The sequence below is a fragment of the Neurospora hispaniola genome (assembly GCF_033458365.1).
Source record: "Neurospora hispaniola strain FGSC 10403 chromosome Unknown B0T23scaffold_3, whole genome shotgun sequence".
Lineage (NCBI taxonomy): Eukaryota > Fungi > Ascomycota > Sordariomycetes > Sordariales > Sordariaceae > Neurospora > Neurospora hispaniola.
The window spans coordinates 158222-183060 of NW_026944408.1; the positions used below are offsets into that span (position 1 = coordinate 158222).

Below are 24839 nucleotides of genomic sequence, written 5' to 3' on the forward strand. Positions count from 1 at the left end.
GTACCTTGGAGGGTCCATTCCGTTGTTTGGGTTTCGATGCCCTGTCTTGGCACGGTGACGTCGTTTGACAAGACGGACCCGGCCTTTTTAAGCGAGGTGCCTTGTGAGGGGCAACCCCGGCCAATCAAAATCGAGGATCTACTGGGTTAGGAAACGAGGGAGGGGTCTTTGGGCTTTGGCGCCGTTAAACGCCCCTGGAGCATGCTGTACTTTAGCTGCGCCACTGGTACCTCGAACAGGGAGCGGGCGGATACTTCAAGTACTGTCGGGTACATAGGTATCACCGTCAGATAAAATCAGGGTTCAATTCACTTTCCACAAACACATGAATTTTGACATCCTTCCTGTTTGGACTCGTATCTTCATCAAGACCTCGTATGATGAGTCTACATTTTCCACCAAAATCGTATAGAGAAGCCGTGTTCAAGGTGAAAAAGGCCTTTTTCCGGCACCGCTTAAGACCCCAGTACTATGTAATTCCGGTCGGGCTGTGCACGTCACAACGTCTTCCGTTTCCCCACATCTTCGCGAGGCTGTGAACCAAAGCTTCTTCATCCCTTCCATTCCATTTCCATTTCCATTCAAGACATAGTGTACAAGAGTCACCGATGGCTGGTATGGGAATAGCTCCAGACTAAAGGTGTATAGTGTACAATGCAGTCTGATGACCGACCGACCGACCGCCTTGTGCTTGTGCTTGTGCGTCTCCACCTTCACTGCAGTTACCAACCGGGGGAAATGACTTGCATCTTGCATATCCGACATACAGTACGACTCCGTGGTACACTACACACACCGACGCAACTAAAGCAGATAGGCGAACCGCTTCTACCGCCGCCTAGAAACGCAGGCAAACTCACAGAAGATCAAAAAGGCAACTTTAACCTCTTCTGTGACACACTCGGTAGCCCTTGGCATCAAAATGTGCATTTTGACTACCTACCTCTACCTCTACCCACACTACTGAATATCCGCTCATTGGTCGATATAACCTCTAGACCGCACTGCTTACCGTAATAGTCAATATATTTACACTGCTCAGGGTTGAGTCACCACCTCACCTTCTTCTTCTTCTTCTACACCTTGCCGTGCCGTCAAGGTCTGGCAGTCAAGTGCTTACATTCTATCTACCCAGCCGGGCCTGTTTCGGGATACATGTACCGAACGAATGGCATATTCACACCCCTTCAGGTTGGCAATTTGGAGCCGACGGTGTTGCTTTGGGTGAGCGCTGCGATTGAGCCGTCAGCCGTCAGCCTCACAAGACATAAAAGTCCTAGACACGACATGTTCATTTTGAGGCAACGAAGCCTCCTCACTCTCTTTCAGACCAGCAAGCAAACAGTTACATGTTGGGTCATTTGGTGGTTGCCTTGTTTTAGTCTTATCTCCATTTGCGGATGCGGCTCCTCGCCAAATATTGATGCCAGCGGATGAACCAGTGGAGTGTCACAAACTACCTCTAGGGTACATACCTAACATGCTTCCGCCGCGTGAAGCACCGCGCGGTTAATGCACTTGAAGGGTGCTTTTCTTGCTTTCCACGTTGTATCCAGTATACCTAGGTAGGTAGCCAATTGAATTGTACTACTATCGCATCACATGCGGGTCTCCTCCTTCCATATGACGGTTGTCACAGGAAACTCTTCGAGTCTGGTTGGAGACTACAGGTAGGACGGGTTTGGACACCGAGGCCTCTTATGTCATGTTGCTTGATTCCTAGTCGGAGCAACCTCCATTACCGATTTCCAGCCAGCCGCGTATTACGACGTCGACGTCCCCTTTCCTACTGGGTCATTGAAACGTCCCCGTCGTCAGCCGCAACTGCAACCGTAGCCACATCCGTAGCCTCACCCGCCAACTCATCCACTCCCTGCTCCCCACCTTTTACTCCTGCTATTGGCTCCGCTAGCTCGTCGGGTTGAGCAGCCTCGTCGACCTCGACAACCCTCGCCATATTCTTCCTCGGCCTACCCCTCTTGGGCTTAGCTGTCTGTACAACGCCCGTTTGCACGGGGGCAACGTCCGACATAACCTGCTGAGCCTCCCAAGGAACAGACACCTCCGACGCGCCAGAAACGCTACCAGCCGTCTTTATCTCTTCCTCCCCCCCAGCAACAGCGTTTCCAGAGTGTTGGAAGTCAGCCAAGTATTGGAGCGTGAGATCAGTCCAGCCCCTCCCGCCCGTCTTCTCCACCAGGAACGGATTCAATTCTCCTCTGAACCACCTCTCCTTCCTTTTCACACTCCTCTCCCCGCCTTCCAGCGCTGATAGTGCAGCTCGGGTTGTGCGCATCCTTTTCGTTCCCGTCCCCCCTCCCGGGTTATTGAACCCCGTTCCCAAAGCCACATTTGGCCCCACGCCGCCTCCGTCCGCGTTACTCGTGCCAGCACCTTCGCTTACGCTAAGCAAACTACTCATCTTCAACCTCCTCCTCTGCAGATTCGATTCATAAGCGACTATGCTCCGCACGTAGGGGGCGACGTCCAGTGTTATGAGGCCCATGGTGCGGTCGAAGACGGAGGGGTCCAAGTAGGATGTCGTGGATGCAAAGGAGTCTGAAGTGGCGATAGGGTCAAAGGCAAAGGCAAGGTCGATTCGGTTGATAGTTGGTTGCTCGGGAGAAGATAGGGAGAGGTTGGTCAAGGATTTGGTGATTATGTTGAGGGCAGAGGATTCGTTTAGTGGCTGGAGGGTATCAGTGGATATAGGATGTTGGACGAGTGATGAGGTCCGCGACCGTAAAACGGAGCGAGATAGCGATTTGATGGTTGCTGGAAGACCCGTATTGAGGGAGTCGTGGAGAGTAAGAGGAGGAGAATCGAGCGGCGTTAGACCGAGGACGTTGTCGTCGCGGGCTTTAGCTGGGGGCTCGGGTAGTGTGGCGTCTAGTGGCTCCTGTGATATTACTGTTAGCGAACACAATTATGTGAGAATTGAATATCTTACCTCGTTCAGTGTTCCAAATGACCGAGAAGAGCAGAGATCCGCTGCGCTCAGGGCATCAGCCAGTTCCTCAAACGCTTCAAGAGCCTCAAGCCTTCCAGCCCCAGACGAAGGCATCCCTTCCGCCCATGGTTCCAGCCCAACAGAGTCTTGCCAGCTCCCCATATCAAGGCCCCACGAATCCCAAGTTTGCTCCAGTAACTCTTCCTCCACTAACCGTCCATCAGTAGCCTTTCCGATCACAGGGTCTCGTCCGAGCCAGTTCATACCCCTGAGATATGTGCTCTGACTAACAACCCTCACCACATCCCCGTTCTCGTCAAGATCACAGCCTCTCGGCCACCTCGGATAATACCAATCAAAGCCTCCCTTCCTATCCCCGACGCCTATCTGGCACCAATACTGCAGATCCGTGGTCGCGGCGCGGAGGTCATGGCCGCGAGACTCGTATAAAGATGCGACGGCTTGTCGTGTGAGAGCGTGACCTTCGTTAGCTGCTACCAGCAATAGGCGATCAACCGCAAGATCTGTAGGCGGTGGACTTAGCCGGAAGATGCCGTGTAGTCTGAGGGTATGGAGGGGGAGTAGAGTCTCGTCGTTGCATGTCATGATGAAGGGTCGTTTGGCTTGCGCGATAAGGGTGACGATGGTGGTCCAGAATTGCTTGTCTTCTTCGTAGAGAATGTCAACTTCTTCGAGGAGAATAAGGGATTGTCTTTGGACCTTTCCGCTGTCTTTTTTGACCTCTTTTGGTTCGCTGGTGGGTGGTGGCTTAGTGGGCTGCTTTAGTTTTGCTGCAGTGGTCTTGGGCCGGAAAAAAGCATTCATGGTTGCCTGCTTGCCAGATTTAACCTCCTCTGCAGTGGCATCTTCTTGATCATCACCAGCTTTGTCGGAGGAGGATTGGTGCTGCTGGACGAGGTGATTCCTGGTCATGTCGCCAATCTTTTCAAGCACATCCTTGCCGCTCCTTCGGCTGCTCGAGTTGATCTCGAAGACCTCAAAGTCTAGTTCTTTAGCCACTGCGTAGACGGCAGCTGTTTTGCCGCAACCGTGAGGGCCGCTGATGACTAGTGTGTTTGCGATTTTGGAGGCATCTTTCTTGGACAAGTCCCCGGATTTGACGACGGTTTTCCTTGTGATGCCCCGAAAACCACTAGGTGCCCAGTTGGCTCCGTCGTCCGAGTCTTCGTCTAGCTCGAGCTCGTCGTCGCTAGAGACAATAAAGTCGTCGAGCTTCTTTCGCCTCTTTTTCCTGCCAGGGCCAACAGCCTTGGCTTTTTTCGGTTTGTCGGAATCGTTCGAGCCGGTCTCTACTGATTGCACCTTCAACGCACGAAGCCAGTCTCGCAAAAGAAAGGCTTCGTTGCCGGGCTGCAGGACCTCGGTGGCGTGGATAGGGCCGTACTTTTGTGTCCAGTTGCTGGTTTCGCATTGGCACTGATCGAAGGCTGACAGGGAGAAGGATAGGGAGTCGTATAGGCGGGCAAGTTGAGGGGGGGCTTTTAGTTGGCCAGATGCTTGCGCTGTCCTGAATGTCTTGAGCTCCGGCAGAATGCGCTGCTGTAGTTTTCTCCCGCTCTCAAAGTGCTTGGTGGGAAGTCGAAGCTCAGAAGGTGCAGGCATGAAATCGTCCGTGTTGAAGTCGCGAAGAGCTTGTTTTACAGACTCGATTCCCATTGAGGTGCTAATCAGATTTACGATCGACTCTTGCTGGTCCACCTGGATTGACTGGCCCTTGGATTTGCGGGACGGCAAAGGCAGCTGAATGTTTTGGTCCATAGGTACATCATGGTCTCCGCGCACATGTACCATATCCTTCCACGGCCATGCTGGGCGTTGTGCGCCAGGGAACTTTAGGGGCACGTTTTTAGTGAAACCGAACTGGGGCATTCGTCCAGTGAAGGCCGAAGCACGCGGCTTCTTGGGCGAACATGGTGTAGACATGAAAACCTTCTGCGAAGGTTCGCTAGTGGTAGGCTTGTCGTTCTTGGGTTCAGCAGCAGGGGGCGCAGCTGCGGATCCCTTGGCTTTCCCCGAAAAGAAGGGATGTGTAGATTTTGGGTTGGCGGGCTTGGAGGCTGGAGGTTTCTTGGCTCGCTGGCTGGTCCGTTGCGGTTGTTTTGGGGCCTTGAGAATGGCTTCAATCTTCTCGCCCACTCTCGTGCGTGCCTCGGCATCCGACTCGGAGCTATACTTGATAGTCACAACCTTGGACTCTGGCTTCTTTACGCGTGATGGCTGTACCCTCCTCTTTATTGTTGGCGGTGTCTCCTCGGTTGTCTCTGGTTGCTTTGGTTTGGGAGGTGACCCAATCGTTCCTGTTTTGGGATTGAGGCGGAGAAGTTTTGTCGGCTTTGGAGGCTCGACATTGGCGCCAGGAGGGATAACTGTAGGCGGCGGGGATGATCGTATATTGACGTCGACCAGATTCCGTATAATGCCAGTAACATCATGTGCGGGAGCCGGTATGGCATCCTCGAGCTGGACAGGCGCTTCTATTTCATTTGTGCCTTGTTGTGGTAGCTCTGCCTCTTGTTGCGTGGTTGTGATATCCTCTTCTTCCTCTTCTTGTCCGGCATCCTCCTTTGTCTTTTCTAGTCTGATAAAATGGGTTGCGATACCCGGGCCGACATTGGGTTTTGTCCGTTTCCTTGTCTTTGGTTTCTTGTGGTCCTGGTCGTCTTCTAGGTCCGGGGACACCTTGCGGCGCTTGCTCCGTCTCCCAGCTGCCTTCTCCAGGGTGTCATGTTCAACTTTTGGCCCCACGGGTTCGTCGATGGACATTAGGGAATCCTCGGTCGTGTCTGGTTGATGGGGAACGGAAGGGGTTTGTGTCGGAGCTGGAGGAGCAGGCTGTCGGTTCGGAGCAAAAAAGGGATGCAACGGCTTGCGAGCCGCGTCTGGAGAGTTGCCATTTTCGACCATGGCGAGGACAGCGACTGGTGTCATGGAGTGGTAGTAGTAGTACACGTTGGGGGGAGAACTGTAGATGATTTGGTTAATTCAGGTAGCCGGTTTGAAGTCAGGAGATAGAATGGTTACGGGGAGGGAGACATACTGGGAGACGACGGATTATCAGGCAGAAATCATGCTTCTGTTATGATGAGTGGTGACGGTACCTCTGATCAAAGATGAAGGTGGTGGATCCAATGTCACAAATATCAAATCGATGCGAACTCCAATTGACCTAATAGAGGTACAGTAAGTCCTCAGCTGCAATGCCGGATTCAGGCTGTGCATTGGCTGCGACACGGGCTCACTGTTGAAAGGAGTCGCGGGAGGGGAGGCATCGATGCTCCGGCTTGCATCATCTTACCTAGTGATGTTCAGGGTGACCGCGTTCTGCCACTTTAGCACGCGTCTTACACTGGAGCGCCTGCCTCTAATCCGGTCCCTTGCCGGCCGCATGCTCCAGTGATCACCCAAGTCGTGTCGCACTCGCGCATCTTTCAGTACTGGGTACTATGTAGAGGTACCTACCTATGTACCTGGGCTGCCTGCCCCAGCTCCCGTCGTCCATGACAAAATAGATGAGACCAGCCACTTGGTCAAATAAACCAGTCCAATACCGCTCGTTAGAATTGCAAATGGCTTTTGCTAAATCGAAATGGAGATTGATTTGATCCAAGAAGACGTTGGTCAGAGTTCATTTAGCATGTTGAGGAACAGGAATCGCTCAGAATACAAATGCAAAGGAGTGATCAAGACGCTTGGATGCGTACCTAGTCAGACTATGCCCAAGGTGTTATACCAAAGGTCTCAACTATTTTGTCCAGGACGATGGAGCCCAGATGGTCACCGCATGTGTCAGACACTCGGGTCCGACACGGGACCGTGCACCACGCTGCTATGTACCTTGCACACCCCTAGGCCTCCAGAAGTCCTCTTTTGGGGAGTCAGTCTCATCATCTTCCAAACAACCTAATCCAATTGGTTACCTCTCCAAAGCCTCTTCCCTGACAGCATGTGCCCCACCAAGGAAGCAGCCGAGCACTCACCGAAAACTGAGGTCAGAGCTCACCTTGGACTCACCGTGCTCCCCAGAAAATGCCCCACTTTCTCACGTCCACTCCACGGTCAAAGGCCCATTTATTTTTCAAAGTCTTGGCTTAACTTTTTTTCAGATCGCAGTCTTTTGAACGAGACGCAGTCCCTTCCCCCCCCGGCACAGAGACCTGATCAGAGCTTCAGTTTGGTTTCGAGATTGGGGACGAGCGATGCCAACAAGAACACAACAGTAATCACGAACCTCCGGCATACCCATACTGTACTCTACGATACCCCGTTTGTCTGCATTCACAGCCATGGCGACCACCCTCCAAATACACAAGCCGTATGTGCTAAAGGCCTTGTCGCATCCTCTCGACCGTCCCGACGGACCAGGAAAGCACACTATCGGCGAGGTCTACGGCCAGCTATCAGGGCCCGCCTCCAAAAAGAGGAAACGCTCCGAGCTCGCCGTTGCCATTGACGGCGACTCGGTCCATCTCTACGATGTCAGTATCCTTCTGTCCGTCTGCCTTTCCTTGGTATCGCCAACTAACTCTTGCTCCAGATCCCCTCGGCGCAAGCCATCACCTCCTACCTCGTCCCTCCCCAGGCCTACTTCACCTGCGCCCCCTACTCGCTGCGATGGAGATCCGCTACTTCCAAGACCGCCTCTCGCTACACCTATGCCTCGACACAAGACTCCCTCTCGGCCAAGAAGGAGATCAAGCTGTTCAAGGACGTCGTTGCCGAAGCTGGAAACACCACCTCGACCACTGCCACCTACGTCCACCGTTGCGCTAAGCCCGTCGTCCATCTTTCGGCTACCTCAGTACGCACCTCCAGAGACACCTTGACCAACCAAGATACCCCCGCCCACGACGTCATCGCTGTGGCCGCCGACGGCACTCTGATCAGCCTCGCCGGCGAGACCCTTACCGAAAAGTGGCAGTCGTCGCCCTCCATCCTCACCCAGGAGCTGCCCTCCAACACTGGCTGCCATGTCGACTTTGTCCAGCCCGCCCTCGCGGCCGATGTCATTGATGGCATGTTTGGTGGAAAGAACGAGCTGTTTGGCGTCTTCCAGGAAAAGATTCACCGCCAAGGCTTCAACCCCGACATTCTAGTGCTCGTCACGTCGCCAGAAAAGTCCGAGTCTTCACGCCAGAGATACTTGCACATTCTTGCCCTACCAACCGAGAGGGCCTCCCAACAAGTAAACCAGCAGAACGTCATTCCCATCTTCGCCGCTCCTCTCCCAACCAAGACCGGTGCCGCCAAGTTCCAGCTCGATGTCAGGTCAGGCACTTTGCAGGAGCTGGCCGAGGGCGTCCTTTACACATATGCTTTCAACGGCGGTATCCCCCGTCTCGAGAATAAGCTGGAGGTCCCGGAGATGACCTCCTTCTTGCGCCTATCCAAGACCTCGGTTCTTGCTGCTACCGCCGACTCCCTTACCATCTACAACCCCGTCTACCGCTCGCTCCAGGCTACTGCTCCCCTTGAAGTCGGCGAGGGTGCCTCGTGCGAGCTTGTCACCTACCTTGCTAGCCGTGAGATCGCGGTTGGCCTTCGCGGAACCTCGTTGATTGCCGTCCAGATTGAAGCCCCCAAGGCCCGTACCAGCAAGCGCCGCGCTGAAGGCCTCCTCGCAGATTCGATCCGCCGCGGTCTTCCCAGAGCTCAGCCTACTCAAAAGCGCGGCCATGTCGAGCTTCCTCCTTCAGCTATCCTTGCAGAGGCTCTCCCTGGCACCATGACGGAGGAGTACCTTGCCCAACTGGCGGCTGATACCGCCAAGGCGGACGAGTACCTTAACGCCAACAACCTGAAGGGTTTCGAGGAGCTGCTGGCAGGCCAGTTCAAGATCCAGCTAAAGGCTAAGAAGGAGAAGAAGGAAAACAAGGATAAGAAGGTCAACAGCACTACCGAAGACAAGACCGAGACCTTGGACCTCCCTGAGTGGTCCTGGCCCTCCAAGCGCTCCGACTACCCCCAGGTCGACCGTCGCTGGGTCTTTTACGCCATCAGCCGCGTTTTCTCTTGGACCAGCTCCAGCGAAAACCCAAAGGCCACACATCTCTCCTGCCGCCTTGCCGAGAGCAGCGTGCTCAACTACCTTGTCGACGCTGGCCACCTGACCATCTCCAACATTAAGTCCGCCTTCAAGGAAGAGATCCGCGAACTCGGTGACCAAGTCGACAACGTCATCGGCGAGGAGCTTCCGGCCGTCCTTGTCGAAGTCGACCCAGCAATGGAGCTTCTCGTCGTCTACCTCTCCTCCACCCAGACCTCTCCCTCCGAGCTCGTAACATCCATCAAGCTCATCCTCAGCAGCCTTGACTTGCTCAACAGCGCCAGTGCTCCCAAGCTGCAAGAGCTGGTCCTCCGTCCCTCTCCCAACGCCACCACGACGTCCTCCGAGGCCGACAAGCAGCCTGAGGACACCGAAATGACCGACGATGATGCCGCCATCACCAAGCAACTCGACCAAGCCGAGCAAGAGCTCCAGCTCACCGAGTACCTCGCCGCCACCACCTCCTCGCGCTATCCCCTCCGCGCGCGTGGCCTCTCCGCCGCCTTCTCCAAGCTTTCTGCCTGCCCCTCCCTCCCCACCGTCCAGACCCTCCGCCGTCTGCTGACAACAGAGGAGATTGTTTGCCTCATGAACGTGCTTCGCAACGAGATGATCAAAGACGGCTGGACCACCAGCTACGTGGCCGACGAGTTGCCCGAAGAAGAGCAGGAAGCGCCGCCCGATGGCTCCATCAAGCTTATTGCCGATTTGTTGAGCAGGTGCATTGACGCCGTTGGCCTAGGCGGCTGGATGGGCTTCGACGCTGTCTTGGCCTCGTGGGGCAGCCAGCAAGACGCCGCCGAGTTCTTCAACTACTTCCAGAATGAGGTCAGCGTGGCGTTGGAGGGCCTCAATGAAACTGTCAGGCTCCAGGGCATGATTGGCGAAGCTACCAACTACGCCAAGAGGGCGAATACGTTGCTTAGTGCTGCTGCGAAGCCCAAGGCCTCTTCGGAGGGTGAAGGTACCGCGGTCGTGCAGCTGTCGGCGGGTCCTCTCCCGCTGGGCCTCAAGACGGAGGAGAAGATTGGTTTGGAGAGAGTGCGTGGTGGTGGAGAAATTGTGCAGAGGAGCATGAGGCAGATCGGTATGTTTGTGAGCAAGAAGAGGAGAGGGTATGAGGTGCACAGGATTTCGGAGGAGGGCTTACTGAGCAAGGGGAGTGGACGGCCTAGTTTGGTTGTTCAGGAGGCTCTTTGAGTATGGGGACAAGAAGTGTTGAAAAGTAGGGGCATACAATAGATGCTGCTTGTGATAGATAATAGGATGGATGGGTTGTTTGTGAAAGAAAGAACGTGCGTCTCAGATCGGTATGTGGTGAGCATGAGACTGGGTAGGTTTGTGAGTGTCACATGTAGAACACAAGAAAAACAAGGGAGGAATGTCAAGAGGAACATGGAAGGGAAAGTCATTGCGATACCCGATGGAAAGGGGAGAAGTATAGATGTTAGATTAAGGAACAATTGGCCAAACCCCTTTCGAACGATGACCGTGACAGTGAATTAGAAGATACCAGTGCCTTAGCCCCTTTTACTTTTACGCCTCCTTTCACAAGCCCTCAAAGACTTGAACCTGTTGACCGAAAGCCTGTCCCCCCTCCCCCCAATAACGGGGGATGTCACGCTTCTTGCGTCAAAAGAGCGGGAGGACGGGATTAGTGATTCACCGGAGCAGCGAAGGTGTCATAGGCCGATTCTATCCAAACACACAAAGCCAGTATAGAGACTCGGCACAGGTACTCTGTCTAACTCATATAGTCGATAACAATCAAAGTGCCCGCGAAGTTGGGACATTTGGCATTTCACACTCTCGTATCCACTCTCTTTTTTTTTTCTTTTTTTTTTATTCTTTTTTTTTTTCCCCTGGCCAGGTAATGAGACCATTCACACGCAAAGTACCGGGACCTACGCTGCCTCACTTACTTCCCTAGCAATACTCTAGCCGGGCCTTCTACAAAATGCCAACGGTTGAATAAGGTAACATTGTCTCTGGACTCCGGCGCCGTTAGTATGTACATGTAATGTAGGGTGCAAGTCGGAGGCTCGGCGGTATGTGGGGTGTGGAGCAATCCACCGGACCGGGGACGGGACCGGCACGGAGATCACGGGGACCACGGGCGAGTACATCGGTCTCCCCTTTGCCGCTGGCAACTCCCGTCACCTACGCAAGCAATGCAGGATCAAGAAGGCCAGTCGCCCACTTGAGTAACCTGCCTCTGGAAATTCGGGTACTGTACCTCGCTACGCTAGCTACACTACACCGATGAAGTGGTCGCTAATAGCCAGCTGCCCAAAAGTGACCCGTCAACTTTGAGAAAACGCATCCTAACGGGTGTCGGATATATCTCTAATTGGTAGAGGTATCGGAGATTTCTAGGAAACGATAATTCTTTTCACTGGCTTTTTGGGCGGTATTATTACCTATGGATGTAGGATCCTTGTCGTCCAAGGACATGGAGCAATTAGCCACGCGTGCTAGTGTTGAGCTGAACAGCCGCAAATCAATAGTGCGTGCTTCCCGTTCCAATAGTGACGAGGTCCTGGGAAATTGTAGATGTTCTAGGCCAGAACGTTCACGGTGGGTTTTTTTTTTTAACTCGTCATCTACCTACCTACATATACCAATGGAGGTCCGCGCAAGTTGTGTGTTGTGACTACCTACCCTCACTCCTACCTCAGTCGCTCCTACCTCAGCCGCTCTTTACCTACCTAACTTTCTCGCCCATTGTCTGTCGTTCGTTACCTACGCTCGTTTATTGTAAGAACCAGTTTTGGAAGATGAAGTTCGCTGGGCATCATGGAGTGTTGCCCGTCTTGGTTGGGGTTGCGGCGGCATCAAGATGTAAACCCCATCCTCCTTCGTCTTCTACCTTGATCACCACCCCGACCATCAGCTCAGTTCCGGCCAGCTCAGTTCCGGCCAGCTCAATTCCGGCCAGCTCAATTCCAGCCAGCTCTGTCTTGATCAGCTCAGCTCCGGCCAGCTCTGTCCTGTCCGGTTCGTCGATTCTCTCCAGCTCGATCCCCTCTAGCTCGTTGGTTCCCACGTGCGGCGGCGCTCAGTGTCTTGCCGCCATCACCGCAGTCCCTAGCATTGGCGATGCCTTTTGCTCATCATGGCTATCCTGGACCCCTGCCACGACCGTCGTCACCGAAGTTGAGACGGTCACTTCGACCCACACCAACTTGGAGACCGTGACGGCTGTGGTTACCTTGACGACGGCAACAGTCACCGAGTAAGTCTCTTGTGTTTTTGTTGTGACCCTATGTCATGCGCACGCACTCCTCTCTGTTTATGTTACCTGTAACTGACTCCCGTATCAAGAACCGCTGGCACGACCACCTTGTTCCAAAAACGCCAGCTGCCCTCCGCCGATCCAGCCGAGTCCATCTTCTCCGAATGCGATTCTGCCTCGGCGAGTGTTAGCAGCGCCTGCAGCTGCCATTTCGCTGGGTCTACTACCTCGACCGTGATTGTCACCGAAACAACCACTTCGACTGAAATTCCCGAGTACACTGTACGTGCCTGGCCACCTCCCGTCTCTCTCCTCTTACATCCATCCACACAGCGTGCATACTAACATAATATGCAAGGGCACCCTGACCACGACCGAAACCACCAACGTGATCCAAACGGTCTCCGCCGAAGCCACCCGCGTCGTCCCCGTGCAGCCCATCCTCAACTCGGGCCTCGAGTCTTACCGTACAACCGGCAACATCTCACCCTGGACCGATACCGTGTCCACCACGGGCGGCCGGTTGGAGATCGTCAACGGCGTGAACCCGTGCGCAGGGGCCGGCGACTGCGCCGGCGGGCAGGTCGTCATCCGCGTCTACCCCCCGACGAGTGGCGGCTACACGGCCATTCGGCAGACGTTCCTCGCCCGCCCCAACACGTCGTACAATTTCAGCTTCATGTACCGCTGCCTCAACTACAACAACGCTGCCTACATGAGCGTCTGGTACGCCGGCCAGCTTGTGCCCAACGGCAACGTGCAGTGCAATACCCCCGGTGCGCCGTTCGCACATCCCAGAGTGGGCCCGTTTACGACGGACGAGACGGGCGTGGGAGAGATTGAGGTCAGGTTCCATAACCCCGGCGGGTTGCCTTACTTGTACATGTACGCGGATGCGTTTGAGGCGACCGTGGCTGTGTAGGTAGATGATGAAGTTGAAGGGGTTCGGGTGTGAATAAATGTCCAGTGGTGTTTATACACTGGAGGTATGTATTCTCTGGAGGTAAAAATAAGAAATTTGAAGTGGTGTATCCTTTTCTTGTATACACGGAGTTGGGGGATTATACCTTGGCTAGCTAGTATAGACGTGGTGTTAGTAATCTAGTGTAGACACAAGGGCAACCTTTGTATACCTCTACAATTTCAACAGAAGCTGACCAACGGAAACAAATGGCGTGATTGGAGACACCAGGACAGGAGTTGTGCAGGAACGTACTCAAGAGCAGATCTTGAGGCAGGTAGGTTCTTGTTCTAGGACGATTTCAGAGATATAATGACGTCTTTGACCCCCAAAAACACGGCCTGAGAGAGAGTAGGGTGGTGATAGAGCTCTCAAGATGACTTACGAAGAGGTTGTAAGCTTACCACAGAAACGGAGTCAGAGTGTCCTGTAAGCATTCGAAGTATCGTAAAAAAAAAACACTATCAATGTTCTATGTAACATGTCATTGGTCAGCCCTAGTTGTGGGCCCACAGACAGCGCCCTCAACCTTTCTATCGAATCCGACGGACGGCAAGCTCAACATGCTGGACATCAGATGAGCCTGATGAGCAGAGGAGGAAGAGCCAGGCTGCCCGCTGAGAAAAGAGGAGCATCAAGACTATGCGCATAGGATGATGAGTGAAAGAGCTTACAAGTAAAAAGTGGTAAAGGAGAAAAGCACCCTGGCTAAATAAAGCGGGTTGTGCAAAATGGACAAAAAAAACATACAACACCTGGGATTCGCTGGTCGTCACCGACCCAACTACTAGTCAGGCCCTCACTGGCTTATCTATGGGAGAGCGGACGGGATCCCGAGTTTTCCAGTGGGTATGGTCGTATGTGACATGGAGCGTAGTAAGTTGTGTTTATATTGGATGTCTGGTGGGTGTAAAGACTGACAACAAGGAGATGATGCTCTGTTGGTCGGGGGAATGTCGTCCGATTTCCATGGGGAGAACTTGATGTTCAGTTCCACTTTTAGTCGCATGCCTACAGCAAGTCCTAGGTCCGATCGATGGATGATCAAGCTATGGTACTTCAGTTTTGTCTCGACTGCACTTGGAGGGCAGTTCACTTCTTCTAGTACTCCTGAATGTTCACTCAATTCAACCTCTTCACTTAGTAGAGTACTTGTAGACATTGTCACGATTGCCACCATGATGCATCGGCAAAAGGAAATACCCCTAACACGGCGCACAAACGATTGCTAAGCATTGTTGATATCAAGTGCCAGCGCAAAAGGGTATGTATCAATCGATCTGATAATGTCAGGAAAATCCAAGGTCACACCCAAGAAAAAAGTGTTGAGGATTTTTCCTGCAGCGAAGAAGGAAGTTGGGTTGGGAGAGTTGCAGCCAGTGGCACTTTGGCTGACCCCACTTGGCATTGTTGTCGTGCTAGCTTCGCAACTGTGGTTGGTTCGTTTCAGGGTTGCATGTGAAATCGCCCGTGTTCGCAAGCTCGTTGGTTTTTTTCTTCTTTCTTTTTGGTTTGAAGGTTGCCGGCCCACGCGGTGACCATAGACTAAGTAGGGTACATAAAGCGAATGTCTCACAATCACAAGCCACAAAGCGGGCTTTGATACCTACCTACCTCTAGGTACACATGGAAGGTCGGTCTGAAGACTGAGTGCTCTGGCAGTGGAAGTGTTCCGTGGTTTGATCTGCTTCCTTGTGAAGCGGAAGCGAGCCGGTGGATCCTAGGTCTTGCTCCAGATACATACCCCCGCCTGCCTGCCTGCCCCTGCCCCTCGAGTTGCCTGCCCGCTGCCGCTGCCCCCCCCCCCCCCCCAAAGTCGATGCGGATCTGGCCGATGAAGAATGTCAAATTGCAAGCAGACACGACGCTAAGACCCTTTGTGCATGGACTAGGCAGGGGCTGCCATTTCCTATTGGTGCGAATTTGGGCGGTGAAAAGTCTGGGGCAGGCAAGGGCAAGGCCACCAAATTTGGAAACCGAGTTTTTCTTGTTTTGGGAATTGATGGTCGCCCGACTCGAGAGGGTTTGAGACAGCTTGAGCTGAAGCTGACGGCTCAACGGTGCTGCAGAATATCCGGGGAAGAACTGAAAAAATGGATATGTAGAGGTACACAGTAGTATATACTTGTGTAAAGTGCAAGAAGAATTGGAGCTTGAAGAGGAAAACGAAAGAAGTGGAAAGGAATGCTTCTATGGAAGAAAGTGGAAGGTACAAAGACCCAGCAAGAACCGCTCACCGCGCCATGGCTCGTTTGCTGGCAATCCTCCAGGAAAAAAAAAAAGCCAAACCGACTTTCAAAAAGGCCGATCTGCAGAACCCCTATCAGATTAGGCGCAAAGAGGATGAGCAGGAACCCAAGGAAAAGTCTGGCCACCCCATTGGTTCCCCGCCAGTTGTCAACCCTTCACCTCTGCTTTCATTCCTCAATCCTCACCGCAGTGTCAAGTCCCTCCGTCTACACCACTACCGGTGAACCACCCATCAGACCAACAGACCCAAAATCACAAGCATTTCGTTTCCCCCTTCGTCTCCTATTGGTGTCTTCGTCTCCCTTTTTTTGTTTTCGCCATTGGTCGCCTCCCCAGTCGAACTTCAAACCGCTCACCCCTCTCCTCGTTCCAGCCCGTCCTCTCCCGAATCTGGATCCTCCTGCCCGAACCCGCTCGTTTCGCTTTCGCTGGTGACGGTTGGTCAGTGTCAAAGATAAACCGCGCTAAGCATTTTCGCCTTGTGGATACCGTCTCCCAAACTGTCCCTGGGCCTGGGGGGGGCCCCTGAGGAGCCACCTATGTTACCCCCCCCCCCCCCCCCCTTGCGAGTGAGGGGAAGGTCAAGGACCCCAGGTATGGAGACCAAGGGATAGATAAAATAAAAAAGCAAAATAAAAATTAGAAAAATCAAATGTGAAGAAGGAAGAGAGAGCAAGAAACACTCCAACGAATGCGCACATGGGACAAAAAAAGGAGACGGGGAAAAAAAAACACAAAAGGAGCGCCGAACGATATCGGGGCCGTGCAGGGTTGAAGATGGTACAAAAAAAGAGGGAAAAAGGAGCTAGCGCAATGCCTGTTGTCTGGACAAGGCCCATTACACTAGGACGCAGCTTGCGTGCTGATTAGATAGACTAGCTCACGCAGATAGAAGGAGACCCCATAACTTTTTTTTTTCCCATCCCATCCCGTCCACCACCCTTTTGGCTGTCCCGTCCCCGACTCCCTCTTCCTTTTTTTCTCTTTCTTTTCTCCCGAGCCTCTTCATTTTTCTCCCATCACCAATTTCTTTTTCTGAAAGAGGTGTGTCGAGTGTGAGTTGAACCTCAGGTCTTCTTCCACACTACCTCTACCCTCCTCTTCCTACCCTCTTTCTTCACTTCTTGGATATCCTCAAGAAATATCACCACACCCAACAAACATGACGGTCACTACCCGCAGCCACAAGGCCGCGGCCGCCACCGAGCCCGAGGTTGTCAGCACCGGCGTTGACGCCGTCTCTGCTGCTGCTCCTCCCTCCTCCTCTTCTTCTAGCCAAAAGTCGGCCGAGCCCATCGAATACCCCGACATCAAGACCATCCGCGACGCCATCCCCGACCACTGCTTCCGCCCGCGCGTCTGGATCTCCATGGCCTACTTCATCCGCGACTTCGCCATGGCCTTTGGCCTCGGCTACCTCGCCTGGCAGTACATCCCCCTGATCGCCTCCACCCCGCTCCGCTACGGCGCCTGGGCTCTGTACGGCTACCTCCAGGGTCTCGTCTGCACGGGCATTTGGATTCTGGCGCATGAGTGCGGCCACGGCGCCTTCTCGAGGCACACGTGGTTCAACAACGTGATGGGGTGGATTGGTCACTCCTTCCTCTTGGTCCCTTACTTCAGCTGGAAGTTCAGCCACCATCGCCACCATCGCTTCACCGGCCACATGGAGAAGGACATGGCGTTTGTGCCTGCCACCGAGGCTGACCGCAACCAGAGGAAGCTGGCCAACTTGTACATGGATAAGGAGACGGCCGAGATGTTTGAGGATGTGCCCATTGTCCAGCTCGTCAAGCTCATCGCCCATCAGCTGGCCGGCTGGCAGATGTACTTGCTCTTCAACGTGTCGGCCGGCAAGGGCAGCAAGCAGTGGGAGACTGGCAAGGGCGGCATGGGCTGGTTGAGGGTTAGCCACTTTGAGCCTTCCTCTGCTGTGTTCCGCAACTCCGAGGCCATCTACATTGCCCTGTCCGATCTTGGTCTCATGATCATGGGCTATATCCTCTACCAGGCCGCGCAGGTTGTTGGCTGGCAGATGGTTGGTCTGCTGTACTTCCAGCAGTACTTCTGGGTTCACCACTGGTTGGGTAAGTCGTCTAACCCGATCCTTTCGCCTTTGTCTGGTGGTTCCTGTGATCTTTGTGGAATTAGCAGCTAATTCTCGCTCCCTCTCAAACAGTCGCCATCACTTACCTCCACCACACCCATGAGGAAGTTCACCACTTTGACGCCGACTCGTGGACCTTCGTCAAGGGCGCTCTCGCCACCGTCGACCGCGATTTCGGCTTCATTGGCAAGCACCTCTTCCACAACATTATCGACCACCACGTCGTCCACCACTTGTTCCCGTAAGTTTTTTTTAGATGTCCCCTGCTATTTTTTTCATTCAAAACCATCCCCTCAATGTCCCTCGCTAACGCCCCAAATCCTGCACAGTCGCATCCCCTTCTACTACGCCGAAGAAGCCACCAACTCGATCCGCCCCATGCTCGGCCCCCTCTACCACCGCGACGACCGCTCGTTCATGGGCCAGCTGTGGTACAACTTCACCCACTGCAAGTGGGTCGTTCCGGACCCCCAGGTCCCCGGCGCGCTTATTTGGGCGCACACCGTTCAGAGCACCCAGTAAGCAGTTCTTTTCTGCTTCTTGGGGCACTCTGAGGAGGCTACCTACCTAGGTAGCCGAGTGCTGCTGCTGCTGTGGTTTAGTGCTACCTACTTCGGTAGCTCTAACCGGTACCAGAAGAACGATGTTGGAAAAGAAAGGGAGAAAGACAGGAAGAAACGGAAAACAAATGAATCTCAACTCTTCTTCATGATTGATGAATCTGATTGATGGATCTGTACCACGTTTAGATTGGTTCGGTCGGTCAAAAGGCGTAAACGGTCACCATTGAAAGGTCTGGGATACCTAGTACCTGGAGTTTTTTCATCAAACAAATGATAGACGGGAGAGAGTCTGGTTCAAAGTATGGTAGATCTGGAAGCTATTAGACTTACTAGAGCTATAGACAAGAGGATAGATAGATGAGGGTATGCGTGTGTAGATGTAGAGATGCATCATAGAAGGGAGGGCATGCATGCATGCATGCATGATAGAAGAACCAAAAAATGATACCCACCATAAACATCCAATGCTATTCATTTCCCTGTGTGTCCCGGCCTGCGACGAAAATGGTCTAATGGGCGTGAAGATGATCCGCCCCGAAAGTTGCGCTCGAAGGGTGAAAGCTGGTTGAGATCACCTGCGGCTAGCCAATCATATCAAAACATGTTCAGCATGTCTCGCTCGACGAAAGAAGGGTACGAAAATAGTCTACTCACCTCATCTCGACAAGACATCTCATCACCACCCAACAGCAGCCAAAAGTAGCAGTGCCCGGAAACGCACCACATAAACAAAGAACCAAACATCAAAGTCGTATTTTCATCTACTTACTACCTACTTTTCCATTACCAATCAGAGTTGCCATGTTCATCGATACCTCTACCTATCCATCATGTCCGCAATCCTCCCTCCTCCCATCAGTGCGAACGATCGTACTGTCAATTTTTCCCCAACCGACAGACAGTCTGATCAACACCGAACCCTTTTGTACTTTGCTTGCTTGCTAAGTTACCGTAAGAAAGCGGTGGAACTTGCAATCTGGTTTCTAAAGAATAACCCAACACATTCTCGAACCATTCGATCCCGATCCGATCTGGTGCTGTTCCAAGTCAACCATAAGGGTAAAAAAGACCTTTTTTTTTTTTTTCCGTTTTTCTCCACATGGCCTTTTTTGTTTTTCGTCATTTTTGTTTTTTTTCCCATTCTTTCCTTCCTCTTGTCTGTTCAAACTCTCTTTTCGGTTTTCAGCTCCTTTTCCTGTCTTCGCTCAACACGCCCAAAAACCGTTCAAAAGCAGCCTCACTAAAGTGCCTGTCTGTCTCGCCATGTTCTCGCCGTCCTATCAGAACCAGATAGGCCCACGCATTGTCCTTCATCTCGCAACAAGAAAAAAAAAAAGAGAAGATATGGACAAAAGAAAGGGACATAAAAGAAAGGAGAAGAACACACCGCTCTCAAAAAGTCCTAAATCCTTGAAAATGACAAAATGATAAACATAACCCACGGATCGCTTGTCGCGCGGTATCTCGTCAAGTAATGGCTGTACAAGAATCCAATGTACACGAAACCTAAGCCGAAAAGAGCCAGAGTACCAGAAAAACCACATAACCAAACCAAAAACGCCGTCATTGCCTCATTAGATGTCTCTTGAAGATTTCATCAATGTCATCCTTGTGGCCTCCCAACAATCCCAGTTCCATCCCCCATCCCCCATGACCCATTTTGACCACAAGCCCCTTTCCTAAGCATGTCCGACCTCCCAGATTGTTTCCCAGTGTCGACTCGTATTTGTCCTGTTGACCGTCGAATCTTGTTGAAACGTAATAAAAGTTGCTCCCGTAATGATAAAGTTGGATGTGGACGCTCATAAGAGCATGTATGCCGGAACAGTATTTGCCGTGATAGATACGAAAAATGTAGCAAACGGTGTCTGATGTTGTCATTGTCAACAGTTTATTCCATGGCCGCAACGGACTTCTCAGCGCGCGCGCGCATGTGATCCGCATGGGTTTCGAGACAAGAGGAGATCAGACGGGTTACTAAGAGTTGATTAGCGTTTGCTTTCTCAATTGCGTCTGGCGGGAAATAAAACTTACCCGGCCACACAGCGCCCTTGTCAATGAGATACGCCGTGATCCGCAGTATCTTTGCCGCATAACCCATATGATCATCCCGCTGACCATTGTTGACATTGTTGAGACCATCGCCATTGAGACCATGAGACGTCTGGTCCGCATTCATCTTGAGCTCCGCCCGCTGGATTATCTCTTGAATCTTACCCAACAGCTTGATGTCATCGTCTTCCAGGAGAACCACCGCGGGCACTTCTTTTAGGTCGACATCGTCCCGACCAAGAATCCCCAGGTATCGCCCAACGCGGTCTTGCAGCGTGGCAACCCACTCAGCCAGAACCTGTGCGCAATCAAACGTGCAGATGGCTGACTGCACAGGCAGCTCGCGAGCGGTCGCATCGGCAAACGTTACATTGAACTTGTCCGCATTGAGCAACGAATCAGCCGCAATGAAACCTGCCTTTCGGAGATGGCGTTCTCTCCGTGGATCGGACCTGTTGTTCGTAATAGCAAGTGGCGACTGGCCGAGGTTCAGATTGGAAAAGGCTTCAGGCCTGGCGGTATCCGCGTCTTCTGATGCAAGATTGATAGCGATTGGGGTCTGCTCTGCATGTTGGACTATTTCAGAGCCGCGAGCCAGCTCCTCTGCCATGCCATCCCAATCCCGCTGCCAAAACTTCTCCTTGACGCGAGAAAAGTTAACGTAGAGACGGACATAGGCAAGATCAAGCAACGGAATGGCATCAGCGGCAAGCGGCCCCTTACCAAACGGATTCGGACGCTCTGGGCTATGGTGGGCATTGCTCTCCCATACGGCTTTCCACGCGCGAAGAGCTGGCTCAATGTGTCGATGCATCTTTTCAGTCTCTTCATTCGTCCAAACCTTGTTGTGGTGGCGTTGGCGAGTTTCCCAGATGTAGTTGTGCAGGGCATTGATAAGAATAAGACAACCAAACGTGCTTGGCTTCGGAAGGTTAGTGGTGGAAAAATCATTGCCGTCCGCCAACCTTGAAGCCACTTTCTGTCTCTGGAGGAGTGCCCCCAGGGCCTCGTGAAACGTCATCCGGTTATGGTTTGCGGCCGCGACGCCACCCTGAGCATGGAAGATTTGACTGGAATCCGCAGCAAAGAACTCTTCATCACATGGGAGGTCGAGGAAGATTTCGGAGTTGGTCAAGGCTGGCGTGTGGTTATAAGCGGATACCACGAGGCTAGAAAGAATAAACACGGTATAGAGCGTCCGCTTCCTCTCCTCCATGGACTTCCAGCGGAGCCATTCCACCTCTGCCGCATTCCAGCTTACATCCATGTCCATCGTATCGACATCGACGCTGGGCTCGATCCTGATCGGGTTCAGCAGCTCAGCTCCTTGGGCCAGACTTACCAGCGCGGCAGCGTGGGTTGACGCAATTTCGCCGGAACGCTTGTCGCCGCAATTGTGGCCATAAATGACGTTGAGGAGCATGGCTTGAACAAGCCAGACCGGCGTCTCTACCGGGTTTTCCTGCTGCTGTAACGTATGCTCCGACATGGACGGTCGTCGGAAATCTGCCTTCCTAACGTTTGCTTTTCTTCTCTCATCAAGATATAATTGGATCATCTTTTTCGCCATACCGAACAAATCCATCGATATCTGCTGCTCCATCTCGTAGAGGGCACCGATCGCCGCCATTGAAAGGAGAAGGCAGCCGCTTCCGCCAATACCGTTATCCTGTCCGTTAACCGGGAGCGTGGGAACGTCGAACGAGAGTGTCGGTATGTGGAGGAACGGCAGATGTGGGTGGAAATATCGCAAATAAGCACTGACGTATCGTTGGAGATCGTGGGTGTTCGGGAGGGTGTTGGGGAGCTCGGTGCTGGTGGTTGTCGTCGGCGATTGTGTCGACAACGGGGAGCTGCTGGTTGTCGCGTACGAGTATCTTCGAGCTCCGAACTGGGAAGCCTGGGAGGCCGTCAGGGCACCTAGGATGGCATATCTTGTTGAATCAGTGATTGTCGAGACGGGTAAGGTGCCATGAGTACTACCATTCATGGACGACGGCGTCTCCGGGCCGGCACCGAAATTGTTCAGTGCATTGTTCATGTTTTGACCATTGAGGCCCGAGAATATGTTGGGACTTAGCGAGTTCATTGAGGACGGTGGTGTCGAAAAGTAGGCATCGCCCATATTCTTGCTGGATGGAGCGGGCTGCGGCGAAAGGGGGACCCCGGTCAAGAGATCGGGGAATACGGTGTTGCCCATGTCGCCGAGAGAAAACGAGTTGGGTATTTGCGGGGGCCCCATTATACTGCCCTGCCAGATCGAGCTCGTCTCCACAGCGGGAGCGCGGTGGTTCGATCCATCCACCATTACGTCGCTGATGCCGCTCTGGCTGGCAGTGCTAATGGCCGAAGGCGAGGATCGGTCAATGACATGGTCGTGAAGATCGTTGTTGAAGGACATTTGCTGGTCAAAACCTTGTAGCCAGTCAAAGTTTTCATCCAGATGCTGGCCGCCTGTCATATCAGGAAGCCCGTGTGGAAAGGGAGACAAGGGGTCTACGCCCATCAGGTTCGGCGAATCACTGTAATGAAGTGCATTGGGGTTGATGGTCGAGGCCGGGCTAAACAGCATCGAGGGGTCCCCGAAGTCGAACTCTGGGTTGAAGGGCATAATGGGAGCTGTCCTCAAGCCCGTAGAGAAGTCCATGCCGTTCATGGTATGAGTCTCCAGTTTGGGGAGTCCGTGAGGAACCCCGCGCTGCACCATGGCGTTGGCCATGCCGGTATAAGCGTGATGATCAAAGTTGTGGTGAGGGAAGCCAGCCAAGCTGGGATGTCGGCTGTGTTGTGGTGGCATAGCCCTGGCCGCCTGAGCATTGGCCGCAGCGATCAACTGCATTGTCGTAGTGTCGACGTGACTGATGGTGTTTGCTCGAGGCCGCATGGCAGCAGTGACTGCTGCTTGGGCGGCAGCATTGGGGCCAGGGCCAGCGACGCTATTCTTGCGGACCCGGTTGTTACCACCGGCCATAGGCGCGCTCGTGCTCTCGCGGCGATTGCGAGGACGCGACGATGGGGTGGTAGTCTGATGTAGCTTCTGCTGGTGCCTCAACAACAGATCTCTGCGGGCAAAGCATCTTGCGCAATCTGGGCACTCGAAGGGCTTTTCTTTGGTGTGGGATCGCTCATGGCGCTTGAGGTGTTCCAGACGGGCAAAGGACCGCTGGCATGTTCCGCAGACGTGAGGACGGGGTTTGTCTGTCTTGGGTGGAGGGAAGTTGTTGGCAGGAGCAGCGGGGACTTGGGTATTCACTGTGATGGTCGCGACTTTCAAAGTCAGCCATTCATGGTCAGCCAAGCAGCTCAAGGTCCAAGAGGAATGGGAAGACCACGCGACGATTGATGGTCATTGACAGGGCTCGAGGAAAGCATGGAAGTAGGCAGCAATGGATAAGGCGATCCCGCGGAGGGGTGGTAAGCAAAGTAGTAAAGCAGCAAGGCAACAGAGGGGCATGTATTGGGCATACCAGGGTCATCACCAGCAACGGGAGGTTTCCCACTGGTCGGCGATGGGGATGCCGACGTTGTCGAGTTGTTGGACATGTTGGTGTCGACCTCGAGCTTGCCGGCGGGGTCGCTCGAGAGGGGCATTGTGTGTGGTAAAGAGGAAGAAGGGCAAAGGGCAATACAGAATCAATTGAAAGCTTGTTGGTAGTATGATGGATGAAACAAGCTTTGTGCGGGTGGCACGGAGAGAATCGAGGCGACAATGCTTGTTTGGGTTGTTGTCAAAGGGAAGAGCAGCGAAGCTCAGTCGGCTGTAGAAGAGGGCTGGGGGACGCTGTTTTGGTTCAGGTACCGCCCGACAGGTAAAGCAGCGTACAGCCGATGACAGGCGAGATCGATGGGTACCTGTCGTCTGGTGTTTGGATATCGTACGGCAGGATATCTCGTCCGATGGAAGTGGGCAGTTATTTGACAGATCTGACCGCGGGCTGTAGCTTTGACGACGACGATGGGAAATGCTAGTAGTAGAGATGGTTGTGGTGGGGATTGATTGAGGTGGGCGTCTTGATGGTGGTGGTGGCGGCGGCGGTGGTAGTGGTGGTCCGAGAGAATAACAGTACAGCGCCCCGAATCAGCGGCAGCATGCTAGGGATTCCGACGACATCAACAACAACAATAACAACAACAACAACAACAAACACAGACAGATGGCAATTCCGCTGGCGTCCAGTCCAAGGCCCGTCTCTACTAGATATCTAGGTACGTAATCTGTTCAGTTGTTTCACCGTAGCTCGATATTATTTTTGTTGCTGTTCGAACCTGTTGATTGTTAGGTGTAAATCTGTTGATCGGTTGTTTCGAATGCTGTGCCGTGCAAGACCCGACCGGAACTGTGACTCGAGTGGAAGGAAAGAGACGGGACGTGGACGGCGTGGTGAGGGCGGCGTGGAAGGGGCAGAAAGCAGAAGGCCAAAATGCTGGACCGGGGGGGCAAAAGTGGACGCCTGGAGGGGGGACGGACAAAACAGTTCGCAGTTCACTGTGCACCTACACTCAGACGGACTCGGTGCGTGAAGTGAAAGTGAGTACAGTGCTGCTAGTACTGTGACCGTGTCCTACCTACTAGTACTGTGAACTACTTACCTCTACTACACTACCTCTACTTACTAGAATCTCCATCGGCTCGGCTGGCATTAACGACTTCCACTTT

The 24839-nt window shown here is 53.2% G+C and overlaps 7 protein-coding genes across 7 annotated transcripts; 4 read left to right on the forward strand and 3 right to left on the reverse strand.

Moving 5' to 3' along the window:
* Positions 1–1611: 1611 nt before the first annotated feature.
* B0T23DRAFT_102324 (uncharacterized protein) lies at positions 1612–6281 on the reverse strand. Its single transcript, XM_062831712.1, has 3 exons — positions 6009–6281; positions 2951–5933; positions 1612–2899 (listed from the first exon to the last, which is right to left on the reverse strand). Exons 2-3 carry the CDS (start codon positions 5897–5899, stop codon positions 1787–1789), a joined length of 4062 nt encoding a protein of 1353 aa, XP_062693560.1. The 5' UTR covers positions 5900–5933; positions 6009–6281; the 3' UTR covers positions 1612–1786.
* Positions 6282–7063: 782 nt separating this feature from the next.
* On the forward strand, positions 7064–10522 carry B0T23DRAFT_354860 (uncharacterized protein). Its single transcript, XM_062836142.1, has 2 exons — positions 7064–7446; positions 7506–10522. The coding sequence occupies exons 1-2, from the start codon at positions 7255–7257 to the stop codon at positions 10212–10214; spliced, it is 2901 nt and encodes a 966-aa protein (XP_062693561.1). The 5' UTR covers positions 7064–7254; the 3' UTR covers positions 10215–10522.
* Positions 10523–11705: 1183 nt separating this feature from the next.
* On the forward strand, positions 11706–13326 carry B0T23DRAFT_334753 (uncharacterized protein). Its single transcript, XM_062835785.1, has 3 exons — positions 11706–12249; positions 12339–12531; positions 12608–13326. Exons 1-3 carry the CDS (start codon positions 11792–11794, stop codon positions 13169–13171), a joined length of 1215 nt encoding a protein of 404 aa, XP_062693562.1. The 5' UTR covers positions 11706–11791; the 3' UTR covers positions 13172–13326.
* A 1702-nt stretch (positions 13327–15028) lies between these two features.
* Positions 15029–16023, forward strand: B0T23DRAFT_375947 (uncharacterized protein). The gene has a single exon (XM_062836917.1). It carries the CDS (start codon positions 15395–15397, stop codon positions 15893–15895), a length of 501 nt encoding a protein of 166 aa, XP_062693563.1. The 5' UTR covers positions 15029–15394; the 3' UTR covers positions 15896–16023.
* Positions 16024–16476, reverse strand: B0T23DRAFT_375948 (uncharacterized protein). The gene has a single exon (XM_062836918.1). The coding sequence runs from the start codon at positions 16297–16299 to the stop codon at positions 16042–16044; it is 258 nt and encodes an 85-aa protein (XP_062693564.1). The 5' UTR covers positions 16300–16476; the 3' UTR covers positions 16024–16041.
* On the forward strand, positions 16462–18241 carry B0T23DRAFT_102347 (fatty acid desaturase-domain-containing protein). Its single transcript, XM_062831713.1, has 3 exons — positions 16462–17547; positions 17640–17808; positions 17897–18241. The coding sequence occupies exons 1-3, from the start codon at positions 16623–16625 to the stop codon at positions 18087–18089; spliced, it is 1287 nt and encodes a 428-aa protein (XP_062693565.1). The 5' UTR covers positions 16462–16622; the 3' UTR covers positions 18090–18241.
* Positions 18242–19847: 1606 nt separating this feature from the next.
* On the reverse strand, positions 19848–24074 carry B0T23DRAFT_102388 (fungal-specific transcription factor domain-containing protein). The gene is made up of 4 exons (XM_062831714.1): positions 23650–24074; positions 22166–23449; positions 20165–22102; positions 19848–20107 (listed from the first exon to the last, which is right to left on the reverse strand). Exons 1-4 carry the CDS (start codon positions 23771–23773, stop codon positions 20022–20024), a joined length of 3432 nt encoding a protein of 1143 aa, XP_062693566.1. The 5' UTR covers positions 23774–24074; the 3' UTR covers positions 19848–20021.
* Between the last annotated feature and the right edge of the window lie 765 nt (positions 24075–24839).